The sequence below is a fragment of the Guyanagaster necrorhizus genome (assembly GCF_019112545.1).
Source record: "Guyanagaster necrorhizus MCA 3950 unplaced genomic scaffold BT62scaffold_34, whole genome shotgun sequence".
Classification (NCBI taxonomy): Eukaryota; Fungi; Basidiomycota; class Agaricomycetes; order Agaricales; family Physalacriaceae; genus Guyanagaster; species Guyanagaster necrorhizus.
The window spans coordinates 287,403-303,220 of NW_025064913.1; the positions used below are offsets into that span (position 1 = coordinate 287,403).

The 15,818-nt window shown below is 48.0% G+C and overlaps 4 protein-coding genes across 4 annotated transcripts; all 4 read right to left on the reverse strand.

Moving 5' to 3' along the window:
* Positions 1–4,031: 4,031 nt before the first annotated feature.
* BT62DRAFT_466525 (uncharacterized protein) lies at positions 4,032–4,588 on the reverse strand. The gene has a single exon (XM_043181030.1). The coding sequence runs from the start codon at positions 4,480–4,482 to the stop codon at positions 4,198–4,200; it is 285 nt and encodes a 94-aa protein (XP_043035349.1). The 5' UTR covers positions 4,483–4,588; the 3' UTR covers positions 4,032–4,197.
* A 10-nt stretch (positions 4,589–4,598) lies between these two features.
* Positions 4,599–5,797, reverse strand: BT62DRAFT_466350 (uncharacterized protein). The gene is made up of 5 exons (XM_043181029.1): positions 5,297–5,797; positions 5,082–5,246; positions 4,968–5,030; positions 4,737–4,913; positions 4,599–4,677 (listed from the first exon to the last, which is right to left on the reverse strand). Exons 1-4 carry the CDS (start codon positions 5,445–5,447, stop codon positions 4,774–4,776), a joined length of 519 nt encoding a protein of 172 aa, XP_043035350.1. The 5' UTR covers positions 5,448–5,797; the 3' UTR covers positions 4,599–4,677; positions 4,737–4,773.
* A 6,527-nt stretch (positions 5,798–12,324) lies between these two features.
* BT62DRAFT_936730 (uncharacterized protein) lies at positions 12,325–14,377 on the reverse strand. Its single transcript, XM_043187179.1, has 2 exons — positions 14,227–14,377; positions 12,325–14,172 (listed from the first exon to the last, which is right to left on the reverse strand). Exon 2 carries the CDS (start codon positions 14,168–14,170, stop codon positions 12,404–12,406), a length of 1,767 nt encoding a protein of 588 aa, XP_043035351.1. The 5' UTR covers positions 14,171–14,172; positions 14,227–14,377; the 3' UTR covers positions 12,325–12,403.
* Positions 14,378–14,982: 605 nt separating this feature from the next.
* On the reverse strand, positions 14,983–15,603 carry BT62DRAFT_1011165 (uncharacterized protein; the record flags this gene model as incomplete). Its single annotated transcript, XM_043177750.1, has 2 exons — positions 14,983–15,008; positions 15,066–15,603. 2 exons carry the CDS (start codon positions 15,601–15,603, stop codon positions 14,983–14,985), a joined length of 564 nt encoding a protein of 187 aa, XP_043035352.1.
* Between the last annotated feature and the right edge of the window lie 215 nt (positions 15,604–15,818).

The window sequence follows — 15,818 nt, forward strand, 5'->3', positions numbered from 1 at the left end:
TCGTTGGACACCGACCATCATCGTCCGCAGCCATCTTGAACGATCTTCAGGAACCTTTCGTTCGTTACAATGCCGGCGCAAAATCTGACCGCCCTTAATTGAATAATCCCGCCGCGCTGGAAGTGCACGGCAACTAGGTGATATAGGGTTCTTGCGCTCCTTTGGGTACGTTTGCTTGATTGTGATTTTCTTCTCTCTACTAATGCCAGTTTGCAACTAGTCCAATAGTTACGCAAGCAGGAAATCTGCCACCATCGAGAAAGGTGGTTACGTGCTTTCAGCAGTTTTCTCATTCCATTCTGACTCTAGTCAGAATAATGCTTCTATAGATCGTTCGCGCTGCGTTTGTTGGCACCAACGCCCTTCCCGCTTTCCAAATAATATTAAATGCGCTGCCAGGTGTGTTATGCTTACATAATTGCATTCATCTCGTTCTTATCGGTTCGCGCAGACTGTCGAAGATGGCCATTCGAGCTGAAGCTTGGGCGAATGTTAATACCAAGTTCAGTTTGTTCAAGAATCAAGCCAACATTCTTGTCCCGGAGATGTCCATAACACTGTAACGATCTTGGGCAAGCGCTTCAAGCAGTTTTTTTTACACGCGGAGCGGCGATCCGTTTGTATGGACGCTGTTTGAATTCGTGAATCTTGTGACACCTATTGCCAGTGAATTTTTAGCGCTCATTGTACATGTCGTGATTCGTCTGAATCTTGACTCAGCGATATTACATTCTGGCCACCGGGACTATATCATTATGTGGTTCTGCTTTGTGCCGTGGCACAGGAGTACTTCAAACATGACTCATGCTTGTGCCTGTGGAGCTGCTTAATACCATAATTGTTTGGGCGCAGAGTGAGCTCTGACTCGTTTGTTAATTATCATTCCTCTGATTTATCTTCTTGCAGTGGTTTGTCCACTTTAGCGACTATCTCCGGACGCTAGATGCATATGACGAATGGCGCCTCCGCTTCTACGCCTTCGGTATGCAGAGACGCACGACATTCATTTTCGATAGGACGGCGACGCTCTAACTGCTACCCATTTTCCCGAAGAGATGTACCTTGGACCCTCCCCCCCCCCCCCCCTTGCTTACTGTTGCTCTCAATGTCCTCCAAGCGACTTGGGAAATCAATCCGACTGAACGAAGGTCGTTCCTATTCACCAACCGGACGACTTTGAGGCACGGCCCGGTCAGCTATTTGATTACTATCGCTTTGTGTCACTTTTAATGTGCCTCTAGCTTACACGTTATAGTTATGTTTGTACCTTCGACTAAGCGATATCACTGGGGGAAGTCTTCCTTCGAAGGCTCGACCTGATTTCAGTCCCGCTGGTCCGTACTGAGCTACTGGCTCTCCCAGTCGCGGCCTGCGTAAGGGAATTGGCTTATCATCCGTTCCTCGCGTTATGCTTCCCTTCGCGATAGAAGCCGTCCATCTTCTAACGCGGCTACCTACTCCTATTCGCCTTCTTTGCGTGTCGGAACCATCCTTTGCTCCTAGCCAGACGGACCGCCTTTTACAGTACCACCACTTCGAGTCCACTCCTTCGTACCTGGGTCTGCCGGGGCCGCCCAAGATGGCTTCGCCTTTTTGTCCCTTTCGCTTGAATCGCACCCCCACTTTTAAGACGCCGTCGTGTGAACCGTTTCATGTCCGTCTCAGTCCTTCCCTGCGCAGAATGTCAGGGTGCATGTATTGCTATTCACCACTCGGCGCTATTTCTAATATATCTTGTCATTTTCCCCTTCATATGCGGGTATGACGTTGCTTTGCATTGCTCGCTGTGCGGCACGATCGCCATCGTGGGTCCCACAATGATCCCCGGAACCCTGTATATCACAACAGGGCTTTACTTGTTCATTATGAAACTGGCTTCTATCCGCCATGCCAAGCTCCTGATCCGGATGGCGATGGTCGCACCATGCGGGGTACTATAAGCCTCGTGTTGCCGGAATGATGTTTTTGGGGGGTGTTTTCTTTCTACACGCGGTTTGCTGCGACGGACTTCAGGAGGATAACGACGTTCGATGTCCTTCTTCAGCACGCGTCAGTCCCTGGGTCCGGTGGCTTTTAAGTGAGGACTCTTTCTCTCCGCTTGTCATATCCTCGAAGCCGCTGAAGTTCATGTCCTCATTTCTTGCAGGCTTTATGGCATACATCGAGTAATTCTTAGGCCGGGGAGCAATTGCCTTTGAATATTTCACTTTATCTTTTATAAGACGTGCGCCAGAGGAGGTTTACTGATGCTCGTCGGCAATCAAGTTTGGATGACCCTGACACATGTGTGGTGTACGTTTTCTGGAGCGTTCGCTTTTTCTATCGATTATTTCATGCATCATCCAAGGCGCCATGAACGCAAGTTTCTGATGTTATTTTGAATACATGCACTGACTTTTGGTGCTTTCGGAGTTCGGACCGATGAGAGTGTACTGAAAATTGCCTCACTTGGCCTTTGTTGGTGTGAATCAGAAGTCAGCCGTACCCGTTGATTTAGGCTCTGTCTGAACTCTCGCGGAGGAGATACCAGAGTCGGGCAGAAGAGGAGGCTGCCGCAGGTGTTGGGGCTCGAAAACATGATTGGATCGTCTACCTCTTGCAGCTATCGTTGCTTGTTCCGTCATCCTGACGCGTAATGATCGACTGGTCATGTGAGTAGCCAGCCCTTCGACCCCATCCATCATGCTCAGAATTACTGACGATTTCGTGAAGTGTAAATCTAGAGCTTTCTAAACACGCCTCTATCTCACGTCGAAACCAACAAACATGTGCAGCATCTATTTCAGTTTTCAGAGTTCCAGTTCCCGGTAATCTATCACCGCCATCACTGTGCCCCTTACAACTTCTTTTCTGGGTGGCCGACGCTTGAAGCTATCACGTATTATGCACCCACCATCTGATTTTTCCTGTTTAACCCTGCGCTCTCATCTGCGCCCGAGGTACAAACTAGACGAATGTCGGGGTGTGTGCGCAAGGTTTCATCCGGATATAGAGACTTCTCGTCGATAGAGCGTTGAGTGGGAAACGAATCTGGAGGAATTTAGATGATAACAATAACGATCCATCCTTTTGCTATATTCTTTCCCAGATGCGGCGCAGTCACAAAGTAACCTGGATACGACATGGCGGTGAGTCATTCGTGACTCGATAGCAGTGCTTGTGCACATGTCGTGTAGGAGCTGCTGGCCGAATCTCGGGAATTTCATTCTTAGGAAAAGTGCCTGGGATCATAGTACTTTAAGTGGGTAAGTTTTCACGCATCCAAGGATTTTCTGTTCGGACCGGTGGTTTTTTTTATTCCTGGGGAATCTTTTCCCTTCCCCCCTCCCTCCCCCCTTCATTTAATTTCTCATTCAAGTCCAAGGATCATTCATTATTGATGACCTGTACATTGGAGAGCCAAGTCCTACCGAAATTCAGCAGGGTCGTCGAGTTCTGTGTGTTTTCGAGTCAAGAGTAATGGCTTCGACGACCCTGCATGTGACCTTGGTGAAAAGATCGGCGGGGCTTCGTTAGCCACTTATCCTCCCTCCCTCCCCTCAAAGTCTTCGCCCGCCGAAACGCTGAACCTCCATTATTCATGATTTCAGGTCATGTCATGCATTTCTCCTTGGCTCGGGTCTGTTCTTTCCCCAGAGGTCACAGTCATTGCGCAAATTCGGCTAACCAATGATGTAGTTATACTGCATGCAGTGTAATGTTTGTTTGTTTGCTCCTGATATCTCGGATCGATATCAGGTACGTGGTATGGGTTTCATTTCTCACATGGAGCTGGACCTCGTACGGCTTGGTTAACCGAGTTGCCGCCCCTTACCTTGGTAACAGAGGGCCACGGGGGAGTCTTTTTCACGATTTCATATCATAGCATGGCTGAGTCCCCTTCCCTCCCCCCCCCCTCCAACCCCCGCGATTTTTTTATTCGCGGTCCTCACGTTTCGCCGAGTTTTTTCTCATCGGCTCTTCAACGACCAGTGCAGTTATCTGCATGCTTAGCGGGTCTGCGAAATTCTATGACCGAGGTTGCTACTTGCTACTTCTGGTTCCGGTCCTAGTCGGGTTCAGGGTTACTCAGTAAAAAAACCACCGACCGGTATGGTTATCAGGCGATGAAATATACTTCTACTCTAAGTCAGTCACGAACTGACAAGCTTAAGACATGGCAATGCAGGTAGCCGAAGTAGTTTCCCCTAATGACAACTAAAATGTTTGTTTTGCTCTCTTCGTGCAACAAGTCCATAGTGTTGGCATTTGGTCGAGAGCGCAGCCTGATAGAATGATCGAGGCTTGGGTGGGAGGGGGGAGGAAAGGATTTGGCAATGCGCGCCGGAAAGCGCCACCACCACTGACGGCATCAGAACCCCCGGAACCAATGGGTTCCGCGGCATTGCGGCAAAATCCACAGGCAGGCTGAAGAGAAATGATGACAGAAGCCAAGTCAGACCGGTGACTAGTGGATGATGCGATGAAAAAAAAAAAAAACATTCAAATTTCTATAATTCGTATTCGTTTATATTTTGTATCTCATTTCTACAACATGGTTCTTGGGGGGTAAATGGAACGCATAGTCCACCGGGGATGGTACAGAAAACTAAAAGTACATTGGGTCGTCGACAACGTTTAAAGGGCATGTTGTAGGGTATAGACTTGATGAAAATGGTATTGAGGGCGTTTGGCGTTCTGATGTTCCGAGTTTGTTAGCTTAAGCGAAACTGGACGAGGAACATGGTCCAACGTACCTGGGGGGTATCGGTGCTTAACATGGCTCCGTTCCATCTAATGATGGACAGCAGGCGAACGCTTCCGTGAAAACACCCTTCGAAGCCACCGAGGAGCCCATTTCTGGCTTCGACATGAGAAACTTGACGGTGAGCGCGTGAAGAATTGGTGATTGGTTCGTAATGACATAAATGACTCTGAAGCACCAGGTGGTTAGGACAGTTCTGGGGCTTTGGAAGTGTTGAACTTACCATCGGCCTCGTTCGAGTCGCTGAATCGGCTACCCCCACAATGCCCTCGTTCTGAGGAGGTATCTGAGAGATCATTTGAGTCGACACGACACGACACGTACACAAGAAACTCACCATCCATGCTCGTACATTGGCTTAACTTGGACTTCTGGTAGCTACCGGTGGAACGATCGAGGGTCCTTGGTCGGCGAATGCGAGGGGGGGGCACGCCGCCTTCATCTTGCATGAACAGAAAGCTCCTCTGGTCTTCCTCTCTGTTCTGGTTCCAGAGAGTGAGATCTGCTATGCGCATGAGTTGTCAGTCGCAACAATGCTGAGCGACAACTTACTGTAGTAAGAACCGGTATGTATCGTTGAAGAGAATGGATCTGATGTAGCGTTGCTTGAGTTGTTCAGCGCTGGGATTTCCGTTCGGTATGGGTCGAAGTTAACGCGGAAGGCAGAGGGAGGAGCTCCTCCTGAGCGACGAGGACTAGGCATGATGAATGAAGTGGGAGGATGAGGGTGGGGGGGTGTTGTATGGTCAAAGCTTATACAGGCGCTGAAATTCCAACGGACGGTCCATTAACGAAAAGCGTGCGCTGTTATATATTTTGCAACATCAGGGAAGAGCCAAGATCAATACAAATCGAGCAGATGTTAGGGACGCGGAAGAAGATCACGCACAATCCAACGTGTTTTCTTCGATCAAAAGGACATGGGCTCAAATCAGCCGAAGAGGCCGTAAAGAGGCTCTCAACTTTTTTGGCCTTCGGCGTCGTCATAGTGAGATCTTGTCTGTCTGTGTCACAATATTGTGGTCGGGCTGCGACTTCGGATGCGTCAATTATGATGTCCTGTGAGGAATGCAAAGCTCATCTTCGGAGCCCTTGAGTTGCCAGTGCGAGCAGAGGCAGGACGGTGTTTAAGACATCAGAGTCACGGCAGAGTAAAAATCGAACCCCAGATAGTTAGAAGGGGTGTACGGCTGCGGTCGGATAAAGGCGATATTTTGACGTGAGTATTTGAGGTCGAAAGGCGGCGGTATTCAATTGAAAGCAGAGGCCAAGTTCAAATAGACCCTGACAACTGCAAGAAGCGCCACTGGCATAGTGGCGATGGCCGGTTGTTAAATTTGTACCCAGATTTTTCTGTGAGCGCATAGTGAGCAAAAGAAAACAGTCTGTCCTATGAGATGGAACTTGCGGGATGACGAAAATTAGGCGCACAGCCGAGAAACCTGAGATGACGCATAATCAATTCTTCAGGTGACCCCTACTTTGTTCCCAAGATTTCGGTTGTAAGTAATATACAAGTTTTTCAGAGAGTTTTCTGCACATTGTGAGTCGCAGGAGCGCTGAGAGGAGTGGCGCTTGATGGCGCGCACAGGTCAAAGGGCAAGTTCCAAGAAGGGTAGTCCGGGCCGATAGGGCTAACAGTTTCCCACGTACACGAAAACAGAACCGTTAAGGATGCTTAGGGAAACTTTACACGGAACCTATCGCCTAGGCCTACCATATTCTCGTTATTCTCTGTCATTTCTCGGGCTTCGTAGCTTCAAAGATCGCCTTCAGCCTTTCGTTATGACCGTTCCGGCGACCTCAGGTTCTTATCGCGGTGGGCCGTTTCTACGGTAAATGCGCCCTCTGCCCATTGTCAATGCTGGCAGGTGCGACTTTTTACCTTCCTTCTCGTGAGTGACTACATAATCTGATCGTTTAGTGTTGCGCCACAATGATATGACATATTACAAGCACAGACAGTTTTTCGATCTTACTTCCGCACTACACTCCTGCAGAGGCTGTTTGGACTCAAATATCAGCTTTACGGCAACGGTTTCTGGTGGATAAGTATTACAAGCGGTTTTCCAGGCACTGGGAGGTACCGAGTCATCGCATCGTCTATGTATGCGACGGTATTCTTTGTGTTCCTGTTATTCATAACTATTACGTTCCAAAATCAAGCGCCCTGCAGATATCAAACGGCCGAGCTCATTATAGATATCGCTGAATGATGCTCTGAATCTGACGCCAATGTCTGTCATCATGGAATCTGTATGAGTCTATACCAAATTCCCGAGGTTTATACACGATGACTTCATGTTCGGGATGAAAAGGCGGTTGTCACGTAAGCCCTTCCCTTTCCCCCCCCCCATCATTTTGTTCATGGAATTGCTAGAATTTTCCTGTCAGCGTCAAGAATGTCGTCCCTACCTCTATTGAGGCTTCTAAATCCTAAGTGCCATTGAAATTAATCAACTAATCTGTTCATTTGTAGTGAGTATATCCCAAACTCAAGCAGTACATCACTACTAGTAAGACGGGGTACAAAGTACTCCTTCGCTCTTTGTCTTCAGTTCATGCGGTATGTATATGCCCGGCTAATTCGTCAAATAATAGACGGTATGAAGAATCGGTGATACAGTTGGAATTCCGCCATGAAGAGACGACTGGGGCCCGAAGATGGCTATTTGTCGAGGTTCTTCTCTGTCGTCCGACCATACTCTACTTATTCTCAACTTGAAGGGTTCAGTATGTAAGGGGTCACTCCCTCCGCTCGTGTTCAAGATGATACAGTCACTCATACTGTAAGACTTCGACGACAGGACCACGGGTTCTTGCGGTCATACACCCATAGTACCTTGTCCTGGGCTGCTCTGCCTTTTTGTGACATGTGCTACTGCCTCGAAGGAGTTATCCATGGTATTTACGTTCAGGCTTACAGTCGGTGCTTTGAGGCCATTGTCTTCAATATATTCGTTACAACTCAGCATATTCAGGACATCCCGTCATGATTAAGGGCATGCATTGTCGGTAATTACAGGGAACGATCCGTCCCCCGAATCCAGTTCCAAATCAACGTACTTATATATGAACAGCTGTCTATATTCAAAACCAGACGCCTCCCCGGTCTTTCGGCGGCGACGCTCGTCCGGAATCATTTCTGTCACAGCGATGAAACACTTTTTCAATAAATGTGAGAAAGTAGAGACGCTGTGATACTAGTCCCTCACCATTACCAGATCACATAGATGAAACCAAGTTACGACGACACGTATCGGTTTGGACGAGGAACAATCACACCGAAATGCTCGGAATGAGCTTTCAAGGTGAGTGCGGCGACGAGTATGGTGCCTCCTGCATGCGGAGAGCAATTCTTCGAGCGTGAGAGTAGAAAGAAGGACGTACGGAGCATCTTCCAAGAGGATTACGCCATAGCCGAACTCGTGCACGATGAGAACGAGAACGCTCCATGTGTCGACGTATGGCAGAGAAGGGCTTCTCGTTGCATGAAGGATATTGATACAAACAATTAAATATAAAAGAAAAAAAAATACGCGTGTATAGCGCCTCTTCGTCGTGGCGACGAGGAGCTGCTGTATTACTCTCCGAAGATCCAACAAGAAATTTTGAGCATTAGTGATCTATCTCCACCACTCACCCAGGGCGAGCGTGATCAAAATTGCGTTCGGTCCGGCTTTCGCACGATAAGTGGCCGGCTTAGAGGGCCCATCTCTCGGGAACCGGTCCGTGATTAGAGGTAGCGTTGTACGTACTGGTGCCAAAGAAGAGTCGTGAGGTGGAAGGTATTGAACAAACACCTCAAGCGGGCGAAGCATGGAACGAGGCCGAACCACCTTCAAATTCTCCTGGTCTTCGATTCTTTTTTTTTTTACCTATCTGTCTACTAAAAGCAGCGAATTAGGGCACCTCCAATCAGAGAAGGGAAGACAGACAAACTGGGCCAGATCCGAGAATCTCTGAGAGAACGGAGAGATGCAGATTTCGGTTGCGCATCGCAGAGCTATAGGTAATCGATGGTCGTCAACTGGGTTGGCAACATATATTTTGTGTCGTCATTATGAATGCCGATCAATAAGAGATGACTGGCAGAGTAGCAGCTGCGGTCCCAGATGCCGCACGTAGCGTCCTTACCGAAAGCTGGATTCTGTGATGTATAAGTTGATAAATGACCACAACGCCAGAAAGAGAGCGCCACTAACCTCTGTTCAATGGAATAAAACGCCTCTCTGGTAGTAGCTGGAGAATGTCACAGTGCATGAAGGACACCATTCGAGGCTTGTTTTGAGGATATGGGAGCTAGAACGCATCTCAGAGAATTCGCCCAAGGCAGGATGTCGAACGGAGTTAGAGTGCTTCACTCACGAGTCACGGCATACCGACCTACGAAATGTCGCCGGATCAACGAGCACGACTGCAGCTATCTAGGATCGCAGCTCGAAACTATGACTTCATAATCCTGTGCAGAAAATTAATGAACGCCATAAGAGGCCCATAGTGACCCACTACGAATTTCCATGAACCATGGATATGCGCTGCTTCGATAAGGGCTAGCTAAAGGCTATAATATGAGGTCAAATTGAAAGTGTATCAATTCGCTATCCTGCTCCGAGTTGGGGGCCGGTAAACAAAAAATTGAGGTACGTTGCATGGGCCTAGGTAACCGCTGACCGGCAAGGGCGAGGTCATGTCAGTGGTATCTAAAGTATAGAGAAAAGGTTCAGGCCTAATCAGCGTCAAAAAACTGATTATTACCCTAAACGTTGAAGAGAGTGATATGAGATTAATCGGATGATTTGTGGCTTTGGACACTCCACGTATAATGGCAGCGTTATTGATGGGGGGTACGAAAGAAGAAGGCGGCGCGACGACCCTGGAATTTCCTCATATAGCCGTAATACTACGCCTGGACAATGGACATCAACCTCCAGACGACAATAAACACCGGCATTTATCCAACTTGGCGTCGGGTCCGAGACACAATGAAAGTTATCGGATGGCGGAAACAGCAATGCTCTTGTTAAAGCACAAAGCATGAAATACTCGCGGCACCGGAATTTTGCAAGTTGGACCGTCGTGAATCTTCTGACCCTCAGGAATGCCCTACGCACGAAAGGTCAGCTTAGAGCAGGTCAAGTTCGTCTCATCAAGTACCGATTATTGGTCTAATTAATGTTGGTACCCTCGGGGCCAGAAGCAAACTATCAATCCCCATTTCTCCGAGATCGATAGGCGCCACGGCAACCTAATGACATGCGTCTATCATCATTAGTGACTTGACCCCCCAAGACAGTAGGAGGGTAGTCACAGTCGACCGAATTTTTGAATGGCTCGGATTATTTGTACATCGGTGTTTGACCTATCCTTCGGATAGGGAAAAGTTATTCTGTCCTGATTGTAGTTTCAGCGAACAATTCGAAGGACTCAACAAGAACGAAATACGCTCGCTCACCTATACCATGAGATCAGACTACGTCACGGTACTACTCCACCGGGAATCTACCGAAAGGAATGAAATTCTAGTAGGCTTTAGATCCGGTGACTGTCAGATAGGTGGGAGATGTTGTGATGTCAAACGACCGGCTCGCTTTCGGGTCTCACGGTTGCATTATTCCCATTGAAAAGTCTGGTCCCTATCCACAAACCTCGATTTTTGAGGGTTGTGGCTCGTCCTGGAGAAGTTCTCTTCTGTGACTTTTAAGTTTGAGCCTCGAGGTGCTGATATATACAGTTGCTGTCGCACCGTCACTAAAGAATGGAATGCGCAGACAGGGATGTCTCCATTACGGAAGAGGACCTTCTAAAGTTGTAGAAGTTATAGACGGGCGTAGGAGCGTGGGCTGAGGATCCTGCCAAAGTTCGGCTCGTGACATTTTCTCGTCCATTGACACGCGTCACTGAGAAAAGTCTAGAGGCTGAAAAAGAGTCACTGAAGGGTTTATAAAGGCGAGTTTTCTTTAAAGCCAGCCGATGAGACCGTCAAACAACCGAGCGATACATGAAGCATCAGCCTTTCAGAATTCAGAGAAGTACAAGGAAACAGACATAGTCCAACTTGAAAACCGGGTAGATTCCCGAAAATGTACGGCTCGGTAGACTTCACGTGGCTGGCGTTATAACATATACCGGACAGCATCTGATTGTAAAATTCGAAAGACAGCGAAAGGTTCTAGTGAAGCGAAGTAATGAGTACTCAGGTCTAGGAGACCGCGACTGATCTTAAGTTCAAAAGCAACAGAAGCTCATATGGAGGCCGGAATATGCCCACGCAAACCAGGATCAAGGTCAGTTTTTCCAGTGGTGTGATGTTGGAATAAAAAGCAGACAGGTCACGTGAAAGTTGAAATGAATTTCGAAATTAAGATTCTTTTTGAAACTGCAGGGTCGCCTCGAACTCCAGACGACTCAGCTATACTTCTGAGTGGTAGGACGTGTATATTTATGATACTGTAGGCGCGTTGTCACATACAGAAGGTCCCAGCATTCCAGCCATGCGCCGTCATGGTGTTCAGGCTGTTCTGCCGCATTTCTCGGGCTGACCCTGTTTTGGGTTATCATCTAAAGCGCTTTAGATTCATTTCCTAGTGACGGCATACATGGAGGGGACCGCACGTATATGCCAGATCACGGCGAACTCACAAGGGATTACGGTTGTACTTGAGGCCGTACGTTATCGTCATCGTTCATTATCTCGGCATTGGGGCTAGCTTCTATCACTTACTGGTTCCGTTGGTGGCAGAGTGGAGGGAAGAAACCTGTGACCCATGTGCTACCTTCGACTGGTCAAGTTACCTTCATGACTCGGAGACTGCCCTTTCTTTCTTTGACATGTTACCCTGATTGTCGGCAGGCGCTCCTCTGACGTATTGCTCTCCGACACTTACTTTGTACGTGCGGCCTATTCTGTACATGTTTCATGTCCCGGGTTACCTTTTAATCATCCCGGTAAAATACAATGATGACTCGAAGGCAACATCACGTTGCCATTTGGCGGAGTCCTTCACGGCCCAAAAGCGTCATGTCTTCTAGAACGCTCTCCTCAGTCGGGCCGAACTTGAAACCTATCCCTCTTCTCAATTCAACGGGAAGAGATGGTTGAATTATTGAGTATTTTTACTTGATCTTTACTACAGAGACTCAGATCATGACAAATGACGCTCTCTTATCATTCCAGAACATGGTAGCTCAGAAATTCGGCCGTTTTGTTGTTACCAGTGTTCCTGTGGACTAAAGGGAAGGCGCTCAGAGGGTGCTGATATGGTCCAGGAGACGAGTATCGTGAATCACGAGACTGAGGCAGTTCGCTGGCCCTGCACTGAAAGCACATGGATGGCTACTTTGAATACGACGTAAGTCATCCGGGGCGTCTGTTTTCACCAGCTATTCTTGCTGCCTAGCACTCTGTGGTATCCATTTGGGACCCCTGCGCTACGTTAGTACTAGCTCGCTCATGAGTATTGAACAGGATCGCGCCAGAAGATTCGGGAAGACCAAACCATTGTTTCAGATGTTGTGTAAAGCCGCCGAAGAAGGACGACGAGATCTATTTGAAGGCACTCATGTTCACGCCGAATCGCATTCCTGAGAGCGCTGCTCTCATGGTTCAGGGACAATGATACTAATGCGAAACACATGATACTACTCGTAAATATTGTATCAAACCGACTGACGAAACTCGCAAGATAAACCGTCACTGATCCATTGACTAATATCATGAGCTTCTACGGCCATTTGTGAATAATGTTCAAGAAAATCGTAGTCGCTCTCTATTTTTATCGACTTCAAACGTGAGACATCTTTTGAAAGGCCTCCATCAAGAATCCACCGAGAGCGAATCATATCGACAAGCAGAGATACCCCCGCTTTTCCGACACCACTAAGATGGAGAGTGTGCAATCGCGGTACATTCACGACACCGGAAGGGAGATTCAGTATAAGTGCGATGATGATATCCGGTGTAATGGTATCTTTATACAGCTCGTTGAGCTGTAAGTCTTCCAGACTGGGAGTCGAGAGGATGACGTGCAATAGATCCTTCATAACGATGCTCCCGCCACAGAAGTGGAGTCTAGTGAGTGGGGGAATGGAGCGGTTAAGAAGACGGTGGATGGAGGAGAACGTGCCCTCATTGAAGTAACGGGTGCTCCCCGCAGGGCATGTCACTTTGAGTTGTTGAAGGGCAGGTAAGGTCAGCGTGTCCATGATCTGCCGAAGCGCAATATCTCCTCCGTTATCATGATCGGAATGTAGGTCCAAGAGACGATACTCTCGACAAAGGGGAGGCGCTCTGTTTGGAGATGGCCTCCGGGACGGTAAGCTGCACCGTAAAAAGCAATCCTGGAGGTGTATCATCCGTTCGAGACTTGAAATATGGACAGATGCATCTGGACCCACGTGGCGATAATACCAGCACCTGTAATCGGTAATCTGTTGCCAGGGAAGAGAAAATGAACGGTTATCATTGATGTCCACAAACTGGAGTTCCCGCAGGTTGGGACAAACTGGAAACAATTCTAACGGCTCGTTGATGTTGTCAGCATCCGGGGTAATGTCCATGTCTGTGGAGAGGATGAAGAGAGTTTTTAAGTATGGAAGGGAAAGTCCCAGGTATGGGATAGTATTCAGCATTCCCGAAGGGATATACAATCGAAGATGCTGGATGCGGTCTGAAAAGGAGTAAAGCATCATGGTCAACTGAGGGGGGAGACTATCACGATTGTAGTCCGGGCAAGAAATGATGATCGACAATGGACGATTTCCTGAGCGACCCAATTGCCGTCCGAGCCGCCGGACATATCCGTTGGTGTTTGGGCCAAAATTTGAGTCAGAAATGACGATGTTGATGAAAGCCCACAGCTCAGGAGAGTTCACAGCCACGGCCTTCCATTTCTTGCACACGCCTTCGATAGCCCAGAGAGTGCTCTCTACGGCGGTGAAGTTCCAGTGAAAATGGGTCAGCGCGCCGGTATGGGAATCCAGGCGGAAGCTTGCTTGTGGGAATGTGGGAAATTCGATGGTCTCACTGAATATGCGCGACCATATCTCAGGCGGAAGACACCTGATGGGATCAAGAAGGACGCTCCATTCACGGATCTGCGCAACAGCCTGACGGCGCTCTTTCTGCAAGGCAGCTATCCTCCGCTCGCTCGAAGAGATGCGTCGTTCAAGGTTCACGATGAGTTCTTGCAAAGAAGACTCTTCCTCATTGAGTTTCTTCACCCGACTTTGGCATGAGGATATGAAGTGTCTCAATGACTTTGCTTCCTCTTCGGACGGTGCTAAGTTGCATGTTTTTAGATATGCCAGATCGGCTTTAGCGGAGGTATCCACAATCGGGGGAGTGGATATATGGCGGTGCGAAGAGGTGATCGAGTGATTAGGGCAAGTGCATCCCATACACCGAAGAGATTCGGGCGCAGCCATGGCTGGAAACACAGCCAGGGTAAGACTATTTTTTAAGGAGGATAAAGATTGCTTACAGATTGTACGGCGGTTCAGCCAAAAAACGATATGCCAATGGCAAATGATTGGCCGATGGTGGTCGAAGAAAAGAAAGAGTCACACTGCTTCCACAACTTTTTTTTACCTATTAGTCAGAGAAGCTTCAGGACTCCGATCAGATGACCTCAGATGACCTTGCTAGACGTAATCTGAGAGTCGTTCAGATGTTGCGGAAACCATATTCACCGAGAAGGTGCAATTTCAATGCCTCAAAATCGGTCGAGTAAAGCGAGAGCAAAAGGATAAATGTCAGTGTCCAAGTTGAAAGAGCTGCCCGCTGTTTCTCGGAGTCGGACCGCTTCGATCACCTCGATCCGAGCCGCCTGACAGTACCGTCTCGTTCTTCGAGCAGCATTTTGCCAAATTACAAGATAACATAGATGCCTCCCCGCCGAATATTGGGACCGTCATCCACGACATATATTCCCAATCTCTATAATTTAAAGCCCAAAGGTGGCCGCCACATTGGATAGATGGAGCATTTATATTTCAATAATTCATGTGTGACATTCATATTATTCACCCTTTTGTACAGATCCAAGTACGTTTCAATTACCGACTGCTGGCAAGAAAAGATAAAGCTCAAATAACACTGGACCGCGTCGCATCTGTGGCGTGGGAACTTTGGTGCCCATGTTCATGTTCCGGCAGCTTCGTCCTTTCCATCACTTTCTTGTACCATTGGCACCTCACGATTTTCCCCCAGAACCACAGAACCGAGCTGTATTTTTGGCTCACAGTGCTTGTTCCAAACCGTGACCTTCCGGAAGGATATGATATCAGAAATGTCATTTGGGACTATCAATGCCAAACATACTGAAGCAATCATACTGAAATATGACCAGCTTATCGTCCGGTTTCTCTGTGAAAAAACTGGATAAATGCGTAAAGAGCCTTGGAGGTACTGTCCTCAGATGGTCGTCGATGTTAGATGATGAACCGTTACCGCTCAACGCATCAGCCATCGTGGCCATTACGCTGGATGGCGTTGGGAAATTGACCCCAGGGCCTGCGCCTGGGTAAAGATGACTTGGAGATGCACATACTTCCTTGAGAAATTGAGTCAACTGGTTTAACCCCATGGGTCGAGAGACACAGGTTGTTTCTTGATACATGGCAAGCGTAATATCATCGATCCTACTATTTTTCGCATTTGTTCTGCTCATTAGGTTTATCAACAAGAACCTGATCAACGGTATCTCAAAGGAGCAGGACTGTCCTTTGAACCATGAAGTGGGTCCTGTTACCAGGTTGGTACTCTGAAGAGGACATTGACCGAAAGAACGTTGGCGTGATTGCCGATATCCAATATCGTCAATCTCGGCACGGCTCGCAACGTCCAGAGCTGGATTCATTTGTACATGCGCAAGACTCGCTCTATTGTCTGGGATCCGGCAAGTAAATCAAGAATTGATTTGACTGAAGTTAGTTCGTTAATTTTTTCTGTTAATTATCAAGCGGGTAACATCTTTGCACAATGCAACACGACATAACGGTTGAATCCATAGCGGGTTCCCCTCTTAGGGTCAGTGGTATATTCGATGGCGTTGATGGGCTTGTTTCCTCCCTA